The 19391-nt window shown below is 32.1% G+C and overlaps 1 protein-coding gene across 1 annotated transcript in view; it reads left to right on the top strand.

Annotated features, from left to right (window-relative positions):
* LOC148281899 (transducin-like enhancer protein 3-B) overlaps positions 1-19391 on the top strand; it is a gene marked incomplete at its 5' end in the record, with an annotated part of 131514 nt that overhangs the window by 64622 nt on the left and 47501 nt on the right. Inside the window, one exon of the mRNA XM_088225966.1 lies at positions 10716-10741. Within this exon, the coding sequence (XP_088082092.1) occupies positions 10716-10741 (26 nt within the window). The remainder of the gene's footprint in view (positions 1-10715; positions 10742-19391) is intronic.

The raw sequence follows: 19391 nt of genomic DNA, 5'->3' as shown, positions 1-19391 counted from the left end.
CGATCACTGAATCAAATTCAATTATAAACACCTCTCGCCCGCTTCCACTCCCACAAAGTCTACTATATACCACTGTGTCTTTCTACTTCTCTTTATAATAATTTTCTATGTATAAATATGTCCTTAAAAATGCCCATTGGGCGTATGTATAAATAAATAAAGTGATTTGCATTAAATGCGATAAAAACATTTAAAAAAAACTTTTTTGCCACATAAAAGATTTACTTAAGTTTACACAAATTTAATTTAAATACATTGGTAATATTTATTTACATTTTGAGTATGTCCAAATCTTTTTGATCTACATTTTATGAAATCAAACTTGAATAGTTTATTTATTTAGATCTTCATTTATTGTATCGGAGAGGGAAAATATTTTTGAGAAGGGTATGTGGAAGTCTAGGCATTTACAGGGCTTATAACCTGTCATTGGCTGGTTTAAGTGTCAACTTTACACACTGTGTAACATTCATTATTCTGCCTATTTTTAAATATCCATATTTCCTTAACTTTCATTAACTCTTCCGTCAGTTGATTTTTGTGAAGTAAGAGCTAAAACGTTTATCAAAGCATAGGCAGAATGGTGGCGGACTTATTATCCAGCCAACCAAAAAACAGACCGGTCAAAAGAAAAGTTGGTCAAAAATTTATACAAAAAAATGAAAATATGTATCAAAAGATACATACATGAAAAAAATAACAGCTGTTTTTTAATAGAGAGATAAGGCTTGCACATATTAGCTTTAAAAGGTACGCAATTTTATACCTACATATTAAAGGATGGAGAATATGGAATCAGATAATGAATTTGAAAGGAGAGAGAAAGAGGAACCAAGGAAAGAAATGGGATAAAAAAATATATTTTAATAACAATAAAATAGAGGGAGTTCAGGATTTTAAGGATATATAGTAATGTTTCCGGCGTTTCTTTAAGGTGGCTAGAGAAGGTGCATTTTTTATTCACCTTGAACGGAAAAGGATCAGCTGAAAAATGATGTGCTTTGTCGAGGAATGAAAATATGCTGCGTGTATGATATGACTATTAATTAATTTCTTTTTTAATTATGTTTAGTTGTACTAGTGCTGTTTTCGTCCCAACTTAACACATGAGTTGGGAGTTATGAATAATTTAAATAACTCGACAATTTTAGAAACAAATAAAATATTCATTAAATCTACTTTTCTCGTTTTATAAATACATGCATTGAGCCAATTATAATAATATTTTTTTGATGTATTGCCTTGATTTCCTTAATGAATTCGCAATTTATACTCTTTTCAACCGTTTCACACTTTCCAAAATCTTCATCTCCGTTAGAAAATCAATACTGAAGGTCTCGTGGAAACCTTTTTTCGTTTAGCTTTTTTTACAAAAATACCCCATAGGAATGTTAATAATAATTCTTACAGGTAACGGATTTTTCGATTACCTTAAAACTACATAATAAATATTTAAATATTTTTTAATTAATTTAGGCCTTTCACCAAAACATGATATCGCAGTTTATATATATTTACAAATTATTACATTGAGCATATTATAAACAACAAACCCAGAAGGGAAATTATAAAAATATGTAAACAAACCCAAAAACAATGCAAATATACAAAAATTATACAAAGTAATAGTTGTTACAATAAACATATAACCAAACCAATTAAATTTTAACATTAGCAATTGAATTATTATTATTATTATTATGGATAACTTATATAGCGCCATTTTCGTAATAAAATACCTCAAGGGCGCTTTACATAAGGATTCTATTGTTCAATTAATTTAATTGAAGCTTTTAAATTTGTAATTTAATTAAAACAATTTATTTTGTTGTCACATGCTACGGATTCATTCAAATGATTTAGAGAACAAATGGATTTCAAGTTTTTTCCGAAACATCACTTCACTTTCTCAGCCTCGCACCTCTGCTGGGAGAGCATTCCATGCCATAGGGCCTGCGACCGCAAATGCGCGTTCACTAAATTTAGTGCGCTGTTTGCGTAGAGGTATAATAACTTTTCCTCTCGCCGTAGACGTAGCTGATCTAAGCGTGAGACGCCTGTCAGCTAGTTCATCTGGAATGCATAGTTCCCTTAGATATTTCGAAGCAGAGTTGTGCAGTGACTTATACATAAGCCAACAGAGTTTGTATTCGACCCTCTGTGGAAAACGTAGCCAGTGTAGTTCCCGAAGCAGTGGAGTGATATGACTGAACTTAGAGATTTTAAAAATAAGTCTCGCTGCGGCATTCAATACGAGTCATTGGTTGGAGTCATCACTGAAGCAAGCACTATCAGAAAAATGCAACCAAAAACCCGATGGTGCCTATTAGGCAAGGATAAAAGAGTCTAAAAGGTTACAAAATAAATATATCATAAACGCAATTTCATAATAATTATAAATAAATATAATTATTTATATATTTAAATATAAATATATTTTATTTATTATTAAGGGAACAATGAAAAAGTTTTAATCTATAAAACAAACAAAAAAATGTACAAGTTACCCCATCCGCGTCCTTTACCGCGCAGATTGAAATTAGAATTTAATTATTGGCTGAAATAATTGAGGCGCTTTCGGCGCCGTTTTCCGGTTCCGAGTAGCTACGCGAACCAAGTGACACTTGATTACCCTACGGCACGGCGTTTCATTGAATGTTATTAATGCAGGCGTCTGTCGCCCTTCCCGCCCTTCCCGCGCCACCCCACAACGCTCCCCACCGCTCAATTAATGAGCCCGTTATGTGTCTATTGTATTACGGGATCTGGCAAGCGGGGAGCGGGGAGCAGTGGCGTCCCGGCTAATGCCGTGTGTTCCGGTTTATTAATAAATTACACCTGATCACTTTGTCGTTTCCTAATCATCGTCATCGTCATTTCCCCATCCGCACCCAGTGGCGCATAGGTAGGCTTAAATACTCCCAATTGCAACGTATCTGGATCATTTTTGGATCAAAGACTGATCGTTTTACCCTTCAGGTGGCAGTCCAGGAATAGTGAATAACCGCATTAAAAGATCTTCCTCCACATGTCCGAAAACAGTTTTTTACATTACATTTTTTTTTTGGCCAGGAGGCCTAATTACAATGGTGAATTACATCACAAAGCACCCAGGCTTGAGAAAAATCACATTTTAATTTTTTTGTGTTCTCACCGGGAATCGAACCCGGAACCTTCCGTGCGTGAGTCAAGCGTCTTGACCACTACACCACGGAGGCCGCCGATATTTTTATATCGGCGGCCTCCGTGTATTTTTAAACACCATATATTTTTAAAGACCTTGGGTCTTCCTTTCGGTTTCGCTCATACTAAAAACTTCATTTTGGCAAAAAACGAGCTACGAAATGAAATTTAAATTTCACGAACCTCAATTTTAGTTTCATTTGACTCTGCTGCTTTCATTTTTCCTTCATTGTGAGTTTGGCAACTTGTATGGAAGGCTTATTTTTCCTTCATTATGAGTTTGGCAACTTGTATGGAAGGCTTATTTTTCCTTCATTATGAGTTTGGCAACTTGTATGGAAGGCTTATTTTTCCTTCATTATGAGTTTGGCAACTTGTATGGAAGGCTTATTTTTCCTTCATTATGAGTTTGGCAACTTGTATAGAAGGCTTACTTTTCCTTCATTATGAGTTTGGCAACTTGTATGGAAGGCTTATTTTTCCTCCATTATGAGTTTGGCAACTTGTATAGAAGGCTTATTTTTCCTTCATTATGAGTTTGGCAATTTGTATAGAAGGCTTATTTTTCCCTCATTATGAGTTTGGCAACTTGTATGGAAGGCTTATGTCGGAAATTCAGCCATTCTTCCTTATGACCATAATGCAATTTTACGAGGGGTAAGTTTTATTGTTTTTTTATTACTTATACTGCAATATATCCATTTCCACAATGCGGAAGTGCAGTGATTTTTCAATATGTTTTTTATTTGTTAATAGACTAGGCCAAATTTTTTTTTATTACTCCACGTGTGACGTTACAGTTTCGCTTCGGTGAGTTTTGCTGATTTGTGAATTGACTTCCCGTAATCGGAAATATATCACAACACATTTGATGATGCTCACACTTACACACACCTGAACACTTACTCCCACACAAATACACCTCTACACTTACTCTCATACAAATACACATAAACACACCCTTTTGTTGTACCACAATTTAATAAGTATGATTTTTATTTAGAAACTTCGCTGGTCTGTCTTTAAACCGTATCTTTTTTATGTTATTATATCATTGTCGACTGTTTGTTTCTGTAAAATAAATAAATAAATAACACTATGATTGGTCGACTTGGAAGAACAAGTGACGTTATTTTTAGTAGTTCGTTCTTATATTTAAAAAAAATAAATACATTTTTAAGAAACTTCACCTCTCAGTTTAATGCTCTATTTTTTATCGCGCGTAAGAAACATTTTTTGTATCCAATTTTCCGTGGCACTGAACTTCCTCATTGCAGTGTAAAACTACAATTAAAACCTCGTTGGTTATGTCGTCGAAAAATTAATGGAGTTATCTCGTCGTTACCTCATCTCACATTATTCATTTCCAACTGTCTAAAAATGATGAAATTCAATATTCATTTGTGAATTTTAAGACTTTGCTTAAAGCAAGTAGGTAGTTAATCAAAACATATCGTCGGTAGAAATACGCTGTTAGGGACAAAGCGTTAATATGAAAAAAGCTAATTTGTTTTTGTCAATATGTAAAAAAAAAACATTTTCGTACATAACAATAACTGAAGAATAAGCTACTCGACTTATTTCAATATAACAGGGGTGCAGTCGTAACAGTTGGTAGATAAAGAATCAATGAGTGTGGTAACGCTTAATACATACATCCTGCAGAAAGCAATAGAATGACGTTATAAATAACTTGTGGGGTGATTTGACATCACCCTTCATTACATTTGAGTATTGCAGAAGGGTTTCAACATTGCAACACAATCAAAATGAGATGAAAATTAAGTACATAATACAAATGAATTTTTGTGCTCTATGTAAACTTGTCTAAATGAAACATATTGAAATGCGTTAATTTATTTTATGCACGCGTGGTGAATTTCCATGATAATAATAATCATATGTAATTCAAAAAATGAATGCATAAAAATGAATATTCGTTTTATATTAATATTCAAAAAAAATCATTACACTTTTCAAAAACAAAATTATAACAAATACATATATGTTTGGTTATCAAAGTGTTTGTTCCCGTTAAATTAAAATTTTAAATTTTACTCATTCTAATATATATATTTTTTTAAATTTTTTAAATTTCTTAATTTCTTCATAATTATTATTCCAAGTACGCACTATTTTTTTTCCCATTGAACGCTGTATTTACTACTATTACTAACAGGTTACTAGTATTATAATTATGAAATTTTACAGAATTATCAATAACTCCAATTTTGTCGGCACTAAATTTGAAAATTGCCTTTAAAACTAATAAAAAGAAATAAAATAACAAAAATATTAATCAGTAGTAATTATATTCTTACTTCTGACGTCATCGCAACCTATATATATATATATATACATATTTCAACAGAGATGAAGAACATTTAAGAAAAGGTAATATAGAAGTCTAGGCATTTTTATCTCTGTTGAAATATGTTAATATAAACAGCTCCCCAGGAAGTTGAATCCAGTCCTTGTCTACAAAAATTTGGACAAACTCAAAATATTGTCTATATATATATGTTTGGCTAATTTATATAGCGCTATTTTGTGAAAATCACCTCTAGGGCGCTGTACAATAAATAAATATCCCAGCACGTCTTGCATCTACAGAACGCATGGACAGTTGGGATTCTAGTTCCTCGTCTCCAATTATAATATATATACCAATTATGATACATAGGAGCTAGATTACAGCACGTCTTGCAGCTACAGAGCGCATGGATAGTAAAAAATCTAGCCCCTATTTACATTTTTTTTTTTATTTGACAAAGAAGTTAAGAGTTTAAGTGATATTTTAAAAAACGAAATAAAAACCAATTTATAAAAATAGAAGTTAGATTACAACAAGTCTTGCAGCTACTGAGCGCATGGACGGTTGAAATTCTAGACCCCATTTGCTAAATTTATATATTTGATAGTTGATAACATTTACATAATATGATAGCTTACATCACAAAAAGTCTTGCAGCTACAAAGCGCATCGACGAGTGGAATTTCAGCAACATAAGAATGATTTAAAAAAAATTACAATAAAAAAACACAAAAATAATATTCCGAGCAAAGAACTAGTAAGTATGGCAATTAAGTGAACATGTAACAGCACAAAAAATAAAATATAAAAAACTAAACAAAGATAGCATTCCTTAACATATTATTATTACTATGTTGATCTATTGTGATAAATCACTACGAGAACTAATTCATAATATAAAAGCAATTACTAATAAAATAGCCGAATCATTCTACTTGCTTCGATACAAAATATTTCTTGTATAATTATGCGCTGATTGATTTTCTAATAAAATAAAGTAATTCATACGAAAATCCATGCTTAATCATTAGTCTGAAGTTTCAAAACCTCTCCCTCGTTAAAAAATAATATTTTAAAACCATTTTATCCTCCTTTTGGGGGTGAAATTATTATTATCTTCACTCTTCTATGCTCGGTCGAGAAGCTCTTCTGAAGGGTTCTTTTCGCCCCTACGCTTTCTATACCTATCTATCTTCTTGTCTTTACTTCCTTTCATCAAGTTTCCCATGGCCCCCCATTCACCAAGGACGAGAGTGATTCAAGGACCCTATCGGGGTATTCATACAGGCTTAGATCAAGGTGATGGAATTTCAATCGCTGGTAAACGAAAGTAGCAGGATTAAGAAATATTAAATATTATAAATATTTTCGACTTGTGAAAATTATACTGTATTTCTAAGAAACATAAATTATTAAGTAATATATTTTATGTTTATTTTTCATTCTCACTATGGCTTTATAATGTACTACAAATTAAAGTTGCAAACTCAACTTCTTGAATAATTCTTAGTAACATAAGATTAAGTTAAAAATCATATTGGAAGCGCTAACATTGTGATTTTCCACGTTAAACAATAAAACTACGCACTTGGTTTGTGTATGTTGTTTGTTTGACTTCAATAAATATGCCGACCGGTTCAGAATACGACTTTTCCTTTCTCAAAAAATAAACCTCACATTTAATATTTGATGTCTTACCAAACAACAAGTTGATACCCAAAATACATCTGCTAATATTTTGTTAAGTGTTTTACGTCCATACTGTAGATTCTCATCGGCATATTTATTTTATTTTAGTAAGTTTATTCAATCTTAATTCGTAATTATATCAAATAAAATTTATATTTAAAACACTAGTTTTGTGGTTATTCATTACAATAAACCACATCTATTCAGTGCAATAAACAAATATAAAACAACTTTGTTTTTAACCACTATTTTTTTCTAACGATCGGTTTCAAAGCTACATAAGCTTCTTTATCAAAGTATACTTAACTAATGAATCTTATCCTATTTTATTTTTACAGTGATTACTAAATATTATCGAATAAATATACATCGAAACAAATGGAGCTAATTTATTAGAAATTAATGATTTATCAAGAAATTAAGTTCTGTGTGGTACAAATTGATATTAGTTACAGTGAGTTTTAATTAGTACTTCACCTATTTAATTTAATATTGACTTGTTTTCTTTTATATGGTTAAGCCACAATTATTTGTATCATGCACTAATAAATGTTGGTGTCAGTACACATACAGAACGAATGCATTTACATAAATGCAATTTCGTAGTCTCTTAAGTACGATCTAGAATCTTCTTGCTTGTTATTTTTGTAGTTGAAAATGCCCTCCTTGCAACTCTTTCTATTTCCCGAGGGTAACAGTTGTGGATAACGGGGTTTATCTTACATATAAACTGCAGCCCCAGAGACGTATATCGACCCCCAGTTAGTCATAAAGAACTTTAGTCAAACAGCTCATACGTAGAAAGTAATATCTGCTCGAAGCTTTATTGTATTATGCATTTTCATAATAAAATTTTAAAAATTAGCTTCGTGGCTAAATTTACTACATCGATTCCCCTTGGAAATTAAAATTCGTCATAACTTGTTGCATACTATTAGAACGCTTTTCACATTTTGTACTTTGGTCATTAATAAAAAACTGTTTATTCAAACGCAACAGGCGGAAGAACGAAAGAAATGTCTATAAATACAGGCCGAGAGATAAAGGTTACACAGTGTTAATAACTTAATAATAAGGAATAACTCTCTAGGAAGTGGAATTTTCAAACATTTGGACATAGTCAAAATACTGTTTCTGCTGCTTCTACCATCACGCTATTTTTCCGTAAGGGTAGGCAGAGAGGATGGACCGCCACACGAGTCAATCCTGGCATACATAGAAATATATAAATTCTTTAAAATAAGGCGATGAGGATTATACTCAAAAGAAATATCTATTCTAATGTAGAAAGAATGCACAAAGAAATTGGCTTGCTCACAGTAAAGCAACAAACTAAATATAATGTAGCAATTTATACATAAAATAATTAAGGGGATGAGTAAAATAAAAACAATAATACAATTAACCAACAATGTCATACATATGAAACAAGGGGTAAAAAAAATATAAGATTACCAATGGGGAAAAAAACAAAATCTCAAAACTCACTTTACAAGGGGTTGAAGCTGTACAATGAGTTACCTGAAGAAATAAAGGATATAGAAAAAATCTAAATATTTTTAATTAATTTGAAAAAATATGTTATTAAGATGTTATGAACTAACTTAAATTAGCATAAATAAAAAAATACGTTCCTAGCTACTTTTACATTTATACATCTTGCCATGCATGCCCTTCGATTGTGTCTACTTTTGACATGACCACACTTAAGATTGCGGTTTATCTGATCATCGTTCTGCGTTACCGTATATCGTATGTTACGTAAATATTGTTGATTAAAGTATAAAAATTAAAACGTATTTTCAGGCGTCGCCTAGCAGTTTAAATAATTTAACCAGATTAATATTTTTTTTTCTTTTATTCAGGAAACATACAGTACGGTTACATAGTTTTATATTTTACACAGTTGGACTTTAATGAACCAGTGAAGTTTTCATATTATATAATAAATATATGTAAGGTTATCAATGAAAGTACAAAAAAGAGAAGGAAAAAAACATAAATGGAAGTTGTTTAAACATTTTAATCAAATTAAAAAAAGTTATCTAAAAGTTTGTAGTTAGTATTTACAAATGGAAATAATATTAAAAATGAAGAAAAACATTTTTGTAAAAGTACTTAAAAAGTAAGAATTTAAATAAAGAATGAAAAATATTCTCAAACAAAGGCAAAATGATGAATGTTACTCAATGAATGTGTGTAAAATGATAATTTAAACATCTAACGACAAATCATAAGCACTGTATATGCCTTAATTCCCATATTCTCTTTTTAAAAACGTTCTTGACTTCGTTTTTATAATAGTCTTTCGAATTATAATTTTAGCATTAACTTCATCAAATAAACGAGCGTTTACAAAGCATTTTTCTTTAATAAAAACCAGTGTTTCTTCTTATTTTTTATATATTTTATAACTGCGAATCTCTCAAGCGAATGTGTGGTAAAACCAAGCATTGTCAAGCATTGTCAAGCATTGTCAAAAAGACAAGCATTGTCCACATTTAATATTTGATGTCTTACCAAACAACAAGTTGATACCCAAAATACATCTGCTAATATTTTGTTAAGTGTTTTACGTCCATACTGTAGATTCTCATCGGCATATTTTTGAAAAACATTTTTGTAAAAGTACTTAAAAAGTAAGAATTTAAATAAAGAATGAAAAATATTCTCAAACAAAGGCAAAATGATGAATGTTACTCAATGAATGTGTGTAAAATGATAATTTAAACATCTAACGACAAATCATAAGCACTGTATATGCCTTAATTCCCATATTCTCTTTTTAAAAACGTTCTTGACTTCGTTTTTATAATAGTCTTTCGAATTATAATTTTAGCATTAACTTCATCAAATAAACGAGCGTTTACAAAGCATTTTTCTTTAATAAAAACCAGTGTTTCTTCTTATTTTTTATATATTTTATAACTGCGAATCTCTCAAGCGAATGTGTGGTAAAACCAAGCATTGTCAAGCATTGTCAAGCATTGTCAAAAAGACAAGCATTGTCCACAAAATCAAGAAAATAATGCTGCGTTGCGTTGGTTAGGACATGTAGAGCGAATCGACAGCGAAAGAACAGCTAAAAGGATTTACGATACGAATGTTGATAGATGCAGAAAACGAGAGAAAGACGTGGCACAACCAAATCCAACAAATACTGGAAGAGAGATATGTTAAAAGTCGGAATAATTGTCGTGCGTGCAAGAGAAGATGTATGGATGTAAAGGAAATATGACCTGTATACAAAGACCGAGTGATGTTGCGTTCGTGATGGTTTGTTTGTTAAAACTGTAGTACAATTAGATTGAATTTTTATCGATCTCAGTCTGAACACTTACGTATATTAATTGTAAAATGATTTTATTACTAATCATGTTTTTTTCTTCTTTTACATGTGCCGCCACCAATCTCCGTGTCTAACGTACAACGCAACCTCGAATGTTAAAAATGTGTTGTGTTAACGTTTGATGCTCCATAAAAATAAAATGGTCGGATGAAAAATCGTAAACTCGTGTTGGCCATCCAGGTCTCAGTTCTGCAGAAGAAAGACATGTAAGTACCCCATTATTTATTTAACTGAAAGTGCAGTTCGCTTTTTATGATGGGCTGCAAAGTTAATCATGGATGCATCACTTTTAGAGAGATATAATATAATTTTATGCCGGTTTTAACAATTTTACTACAGTTTAACGATATTTTTAGCACTATCAGTGAAAGCTTCCCCGTACATCCAAAACCGTTATAAAACCGGTGGTCTTTCTATCAGTTTTGCAATACGTTCGTATTTTTAATTTATTTATTCGCGGAATCATTCAGTCCATTTATTTACATTTACTATAAAAACACATTTCATTTTTGTATACATTATAAATGTCTTTAAGTGTCCATTTCTGTAGAGATTATAAATCTAGAGATTGATGTTGGTGATTTGTTATATATAGAAAATACTACCAATTGCACGCTTCATATACTTACCAGCAGGCTTATTCTACCACCATTTCGTTTCGTAAGTTCGTTCGTTCGTCATATATCGAATTCGAGTTCTAATTTACAAAACGAATTATTTACAGAATAAGGCCACAGTCCAGGAAACCAAAAAGTACATTAAAAATATATTTTTTAAATAATTAAAAATACGTAACGCTTCTAACACGTCGAGAATCGCACCCCGGATCTCATGCATGGAGGTCCAACACTTGAACCTTTTTTCGCCAAAACTAAAATGTGCCATTAGGATTATCTAACCTAGCTAAATTATTTAAAACTATAAAGCATTGCAAATGTACAAGTATCTTGCCAGACAAAATAAAAAGTTCAAACTTTTGTGTAAATTATTCGAACTCAAATATTTATTTTTTATAATAAAATTAAAAACACCTTGTCGATGAATTATTATTTATATAACTACCGACTTATAATATTGATTTCTAAATTATTCCTTGACAAGGGAAGCACGTAATAACTCCGAAACCGATCGGTAATCAAATAAATAATTAGTGATTAAAAACAAAAATTGTTTTTTTTTTATTGTAATATTTTATGATTAACTGCTTCAAATAAAAATATTATTAAAAATGCAAACAAAATTTTTGTTTTCTTCAAAAAGAATATATAATTACTCTCATAGTTCTGTTTTTTGCCTCGTCACTCCGATAAAATGATTATTTTATAACTTGTTTTAACGATTCTTAAAATAAAAACACTATCACGATGTGCAATTAACTTTTTCGAGCGGCAGTGCGTTAATTAAAATATACATAAGTTTTATGAAGTAATTCTGGAACTTTTGTAGATGAAATGGCGCCGATGAACGCCGGCCGTGGAATTCGCGTTAGGATTATAAATTTTATTTTAATTTCCGCGCATAATTTTTAAATGGCGCGTTTTTAGTGTCGGTGCGGGCGGAAAACGCCGAGGACGGAATCGCTATTCCGGGCGATAAAACGCCCTTTTATTGCGACTGCCGCCCTGTCCAGCGAGCGGCTGAAGATGTCCGCCATGTTGTAGCTGTAGATGCTTTTATTGGACCGACTCATAAATTTATTGCCAGGAAATAACCCCATGTTAAACTTCACGGTGGCGGCGTGGACGTGACTCCACTCAAATGTTTTTATTGAAATTTCGTTTGATGTAATATCACTCGTACTTTATACTCAATTCTCACCTTATTTAGTTTCGCTTATCCGCATGTTATTATGATTATTATTTAAAAGAAACAACTTTCTTTTTAACCACTTATTTTATATTTGATTACCGATCGGTTTCGAAGCTACGCAAGCTTCCCTATCGAGGCAATTTAGTAACTAAATTTTACCTTCATAAGAAAGCTTGTGTAGCTTCTTAACTGGTCGGTAATAAAATATAATATAACTGGGTAAAAACAATGTTGTTTTGTTTTTATTTTAATTATAATTAACAAAGAATTTATTTATTTTTATTTTGGAAAAAAACAACAGTTTTTACATACATTGTAACAGAAAATAAGAATAAATATTTCATAAAACGAACTGTGAAAACAAAGTTAGTGCTAGCCGAATAGGGTGTTTTCACAAATCTGAATTGACGTTGTAAATATTTATTAAATATTTAGAGCGGATTTTTACGTTTCTTATGATAATATAACTATTAGATGATATAAAAAAAAAACAAGTTTTTATGAATAATTTTCGGGTTTTAAAACGATTACATACAAATGGCTCGCAGTTGGCGTCACGCCACTTTAACGTCACACGTTTTGCCCGCCGAGTGTCCCTCTAATTAATATTACATACATGTATAGCGCAGTGACGTAATACGTGCCGTTTGTCTCGTAGGGCGCAAAACGTCTCGTTTTCAGGTAATTCTATGCCAATTAGGTAATTATGCCTATTAGCATGCCATTTGTTACATGCTAGGGAATTCGGCTCTTTGGGCTCATGTAATCGGCCCTTCGGGCCTCAGTTGATCGGTCTCGGGCCTCGGTTGGTTATAATCTTGAGCACCTTAAAATATCGCCTATTTGGGCCTCACAAGTTTTTTTTGTTCAGAGTAATTTAAATGTGATAAAGAAGAATCCGTCCCTCATAATAGTGCTACCAAAACGGCACAAAACTTACAGATGTAATAATAAAATAAAATAAATATTTTCATAAAAAGTTCGGTTAGTAAGCGATTAACATTGAACAGCGAAGAATCTGTGATTTCACAGACGACTCTTACATGCTAGTTAATTCGGCCTATCGGACCTCATATAATATAGCCTAGGCTTCATGGAAATACCCCTTCTCAAAAAGGATTTCCCTCTCTGATGTTCAAAAAATTAAATCTTAATAAATTAAATTAAATCTATTATCTAGGGTTGTCTACAAACATTTGTACATTCTCAAAATGTATTTAGTGTTAGTTTATTTTTATGCCTTGACAAATGAATAGTCGTGTTCTGAAAACGGTCTATATATTTAATATTTTTTATGGATATTTCACAAAATAAATACGTTGTACGTACATAAATGATTAAAACCACAATAGTTTTTGTAAGTTTATTTATTCATTTTATTATTTTTACTTGGCCAGCTTAAAATGGTGTACTCGTATATCCCGTTCTATACCAGGCAATACCATTTTAATAAAAAATAATTCACTTGTTATTTTTTTTATGTTTTTAAAGAATGAAAAGAATAAAGGAGAATGAAAGAAAAAAAAATAGATATACAATAATATATCATGTATATAATTGTATTTGTCCACCTCCTGGTGTATGGATTCCCAATATGGTTGACATGAAATATTTATTGAAAAATGTGTTTTTACACTTGAATATGTATAATCCTGATCCTAATCCTGGTGATGAAAAGATGTAAAATTTAACATAATATGGGTGAAACTTTAAATGACTTTTCTTTGTATTTAGTTCGATACGAATATCGTTAACTTTAGTGGCGCCGATAAAAAGCAAGCATTTAGTTTCAAGTGTCTCCCAGTGGGTGCTGATGGCGCGGTCACAAGTTAACAGTTAACATCCGCGCTGCCATCGCTTGGCGCAGTGCCCAGAACCTGCTCAATTTTCGCAGATCATGAGCAATCTTCAGTCCTCGCTCTACTCCTCTTCAAAGGCGATACTTCACTACTTCCGCTCTTTCATTTCGTCACTTACTAGACCTACGCACTGATATGCATATTATTATTTATTCCTTTCATTTTTATAAAAACCTTTATTAGCATAAAAAAAACAATACATACAATAAAAAAATGGAACACTTAAGGTTGAGCTTGCCAAAAAAGAGTCTGGCTCATGTGTTTGGCAAGTTTACAAAATAATATAGAAAAAAATAAATGAATGCCAAACCTGTGACCTGTCATTGACTGGTTTAAGTGGCCACTCAACTCTTGTGTAACATTCACCATTCTGCCCATATTTGAACATCTGTATTTCTATAATCCTTTCATCTGTTGATGTTTGTGAAGTTAAACGCCCCGTAAATGCCTAGACTTCTATATTTTCTTCTCTGTTGTAATATGTTAATATTTACAGCTCTCCGGGGAGTTGAATCTAGTCCTTGTCTACAAAAATTTTAACAAACTTAAAAAATTGTATTGTTTAAAGTTATTTTTATCATAAATATCATTTACTTAAATGAGAAACTTTTTTTGATAGTTTTTTAAACTTAAGTTAAGATATTAAACATATAAAATTATTTATAAATGAGATATAAGTAAATACAGTATTATTACCAGAGCACGCACAAGAACATGTTTATGTGTGCCCTACTTCCATTTTCAAAAGTAAATAATAAATATACCGCTGATACCTAAATCCTAAGTCATTACCAGTAAAACTAGAAATCCACTTACGTCCTTCTACATCGGACGATAATTTCTCTGACTCCCCCCGACCAATACAGATTAAAAATGCAGCCAACACCTTCCTCAGCCTGGTAATCCCACCACACTTCCTTGAATCTGGGATAAGGTTATATATCCTTGGACCTATATAGTATTGCTGCTTTTGAACCAAAAAAGTATTGACATATGAGGGGTTAAATGCAAAACCGCCGCTGTCCATGACAGCTGTTTTTGGGAAGACCAACAAAACCTGCAGCAAAAAAGCTATTGCTTTTAATTTCAATGTGCAACTTGTGCGTAGTAAAATAGGTAGTGACGAGACTATTCATTTTACTGAAAAGAATGTTCACATTGAACTTAAAAGAAATAGTCATTTTTTGGCTACTGGTTTTGTTGGTCTTCCCAAAAACAATGATCATGGGCAGTGGCGGTTTTGCAGTTAACCCCCTCATGGCAAAAAAATCATTTTAATCACAACTTATATTCAAGTCTGCGATGTTTTTTGTTTTTTCTGAACATTTTTGTGAAAAATACAGCCGATTTCCAAGGCGCAACGACGATATATGCGCTTAATTTCTATTCTATTATTGTTTTAAGTATTTAGTGTTATTTTTTATTTTTTTATTATTATTATTGTATAAGATATAATTATTTATATTAATTTACTGTATTTTTTGCTGTTAATTATTATGGCTTAACACAGCCTTAAAAAACACACTACGTTCATAAATATGTAAACTGTAAATTAATTTGATATCAAGTTAATAAAAAACTTAAAGTTTGTCCTCATACCCTTATCCGCACCCGATGGTTCATAGGACACTGCATTGGTACCGATACTAAATGCAGCATAACTCGAACGTCGAACAGCCCAGGAACTGCAAAATATCGTAGTGAAAAACCGTAAAAACCAAAATTTCATGTCGACCTTGCCAAGAATCCAACCCGAGGCCTTAAGCTTGGTAGGCATGTTAGACACAAACCACTTTACTACGAGCGTAACTTATCTCCACTCGGTTTACCTTTTCATGATTTTTATTTTAAAGTCGAAACACTTCAGGTTTCGGGATTAATTTTATACACATAATAGCTGTATTCTTGATTTATTTTATCTTTATGTAAGATAAACACCGTTTAAACGCGTATTATATTAACATTATAAAGGTAGCTTATCAAAAAAACAATCTTAAAAATAATTATATACTTAATCAAAACACTTGAAAAATATTTTTACCTGTTTTTTTTATTTTTAATACAACTGATAACATAGATAAGAAGTTATTCAAGGGACAATCTTGAAAATTGTTGAAACATTACTTTAAATCAGAAAAAATACATATTGGCTTGATCGTTTTTTTGAATAAATTTTCAGGCAATAAATTACAGTAACATCGGAAAAATTGAGAAAATATGTGTTTGTGTAGGAAGGTTAACAATAAAGTTTTCCCATTTTTAATGGTTTACGTTTTAATTTAATTTTCACGTTACCGAATTTCATTTTAGGCCTAAAATTGACACTCTTCTGACGTCTTTCCAGATTCGAGTGAAGTACATTATAAGTCACTCGGAAAAATCATTATGATTTTAAATACTTTTCTTGTAAATTTCAGTTAAGAAAAGTATTTTTCCCATGTCCGGGCGGAATCAAGAATACGAATATGTATGTGGGATAGAACCTCAGGTGCTCGTCTTAATCCTAAAATGGAATTCATGCGGAGATTGCTTCGCCACGTGGTGTATTGGTTAGAGCGTTTTCCTACCATGTCCGAGGTCTCGGTTTTGAATCCCGGCATGGCAGACATGAAATATTGATTTAAAATGGTGTTTTTCACTATAATATTTCATAGTCCCTGTACTGGAACTGAAGCTGAGTGCTGATCATCTTGCCTTCACGTATTAAATTATCGAGATACGCTGCAATTAAAGTACCGATGCTTTGTCGTATGATTGAATACGGTTAGGGATTATGATAAAATTAAGTCTAGGCATCTACAGGACTTATGACCTGTCATTGGCTGGTTTAAGTGGCCACTTTACACATTTTACACACTGTGTAACATTCACCATTCTGCCCATATTTGAACATCTATATTTCTTCAATTATTTCATCTGTTGATGTTTGTGAAGTTAGAGAGCTGAAATCAATTGGGTTGTGGTCCTGTGGCTAGTGTCTCGGACTCACAGACCAAAGGTCTGTGGTTCGAATCCCACTCTACCCCAACTTGATTCCCATTTTCTAATAGTGAGTTATTTACAACTCGTTGAAAATGGGCCTAAAAATTTAATATTTGGGTAAATCATAAGAACGCAAATATTTCTTTTTTTTATTTAAATAAATTTAAAAAAAAAACCTTTATTTACGCGGGTGAGATTTAATTAATTGAATTATTTCACCTACATACTAGGCAACGCCTGAATTTTTTTTTCTTCAATTTCTTTACTTCATGGAATATAGATGTTCAAATATGGGCAGAATTGTGAATGTTACACAGTGTGTAAAGTGGGCACTTAAACCAGCCAATGACAGGTCATAAGCCCTGTAGATGCCTAGACTTCTATATTACCTTCTCTAAAATGTTCTTAATTTCTGTTGTAATATGCTAATGTTAACAGCTCCCCGGGGAGTTGAATCCAGTCCTTGTCTACAAAAATTTTGACAAACTCAAAATATTATTGATAAAATTAAGTGTTTTGTTTTTATAATTCGAATTCTATATAATTGTTCGAATCTGAATGAATCCCACATTTGATTGACATAAATCGGTAATGAATCGGTATACTCGAACGCATACATTTAAAAAAAAACTGTTTTAATTTTGTGTGTTTCGTTCTCCGATGCTCTTTGCTATTTATTAAAGTAAAACATGAAAAAAAATAGCAAAGGTCTCGCCGGATTTGGATCTTTTTACTTAAGTTATTTTATTTTTATATTTCATTCCTCGTACAGATTAACCAGTATGTATCCTCGTCACGCCCAGAGGACGCTGGGGTTGTTAGTAAACAATAAAAAGGGAGTGTAACGCGTTCGTTTTCCTCCCTTGTCTGCCCGCGGGTAGCGTGGGGAGAGTGGCATAGCGGGTAAACACGTACGTATAAAGTGATCTCCAAAATTAATGACATCGACAACTTACTGATTCCTGTGGAAAGTTCGGCCCTTTTGAGATAGTGGTACATATTTTATTTTAAAAAAAACTTCCTATTCGGTACAAATTAAAGTTCTTTCTGAAGTAAAGAAATTAGTTTTTTGTAGTTAGCGTATTATTTTTATCTTATTTTTAATATTCTATGGTATTCTATCTTCGTTTACTGTATTATTTTTGACTAAAATCATTTTAAAATCTACCTAATTCGGACTAAATATGTCAATAAATTTCTTTATCCAACTAATATTGCACACCATTCTTTATTTGTGCACTAATTTAATTGCATATTAATCCTATTTTATTTGAAAATTCTTAAATAGGTATGTAAGTTAGGACAGGACAGAACAGAACATAATAATACAAAAATATTCATTATATTTACAATTCGTAGATATTAAGTTCGATTAAAATTAGTCCTAAAATGTATATAATATTTTTTTTCATTTTATTTCAAAATTTTTTGTGTTTTCTGGTGTCAAAACAATTAGTTCGACATTATCAAGAAAATGCTGTGAAGGTGGTCAAAACGCCATCAAATTAATTATTTTTTATCGCCTTTAATATTATAAATTGTTAAATCATCTACCTGTCTTATCTCAAACATATAAACCCACGGTTAACGTATTAACTTTTAAACTTCTCGTAAATCTTTTCAGCATTGAAAAGTACCTATCCGAGAGTATTCGTCTGCCATATAAAATATTTTATATTGTTGTTCTTGCTGTATTTTATGGACGCCGATGAATGGGGGAATGCTGGTATTAAGAGTTCGTAAAATTTTAGGAACGTAGAGGTCAGAGTAGTGAGTGAAACACCTCATAAAGTGTTCTCCCATTAGGAGGGTCCGTCCTTAATGCGCCTCTGTGGCTAATCAGACCGCAGGGCGGGACGAGGGCGGCGGGCAATCCACTCAAGTTTATGTAACGGTCTCACCGCACCCCGCCACCCCTGCCATGCCAGGGGTCGGGGGATGCTACGACGTCTTATTCAGCGAAATACAGATAAGGCTTTCATTTCACCCTCTCCCTCGAGAAGTTGAGGGTGCCCACTCCTTACTTAGGGGGTAACTCAAGTGACAGAAGCTTCAACTGTGCCGCGGGCGATGTTAGATCCTTATTGCGTTACTAGTCAATTTTCTCGAGTGTTGACTACTTCTGGATGTCAGAACCCGCAAATACATCTTAGGCGGAATTGTTTTATTACAAATAATTATGGTGATTTCTTAAAGGCCACTAGGT

This window comes from Micrasema longulum, unplaced genomic scaffold (genome assembly GCF_059751315.1).
Source record: "Micrasema longulum isolate JH-2025_06_02 unplaced genomic scaffold, ASM5975131v1 h1tg000402l, whole genome shotgun sequence".
Taxonomy (NCBI): domain Eukaryota; kingdom Metazoa; phylum Arthropoda; class Insecta; order Trichoptera; family Brachycentridae; genus Micrasema; species Micrasema longulum.
This window is presented reverse-complemented; position numbering and strand designations above follow the sequence as displayed.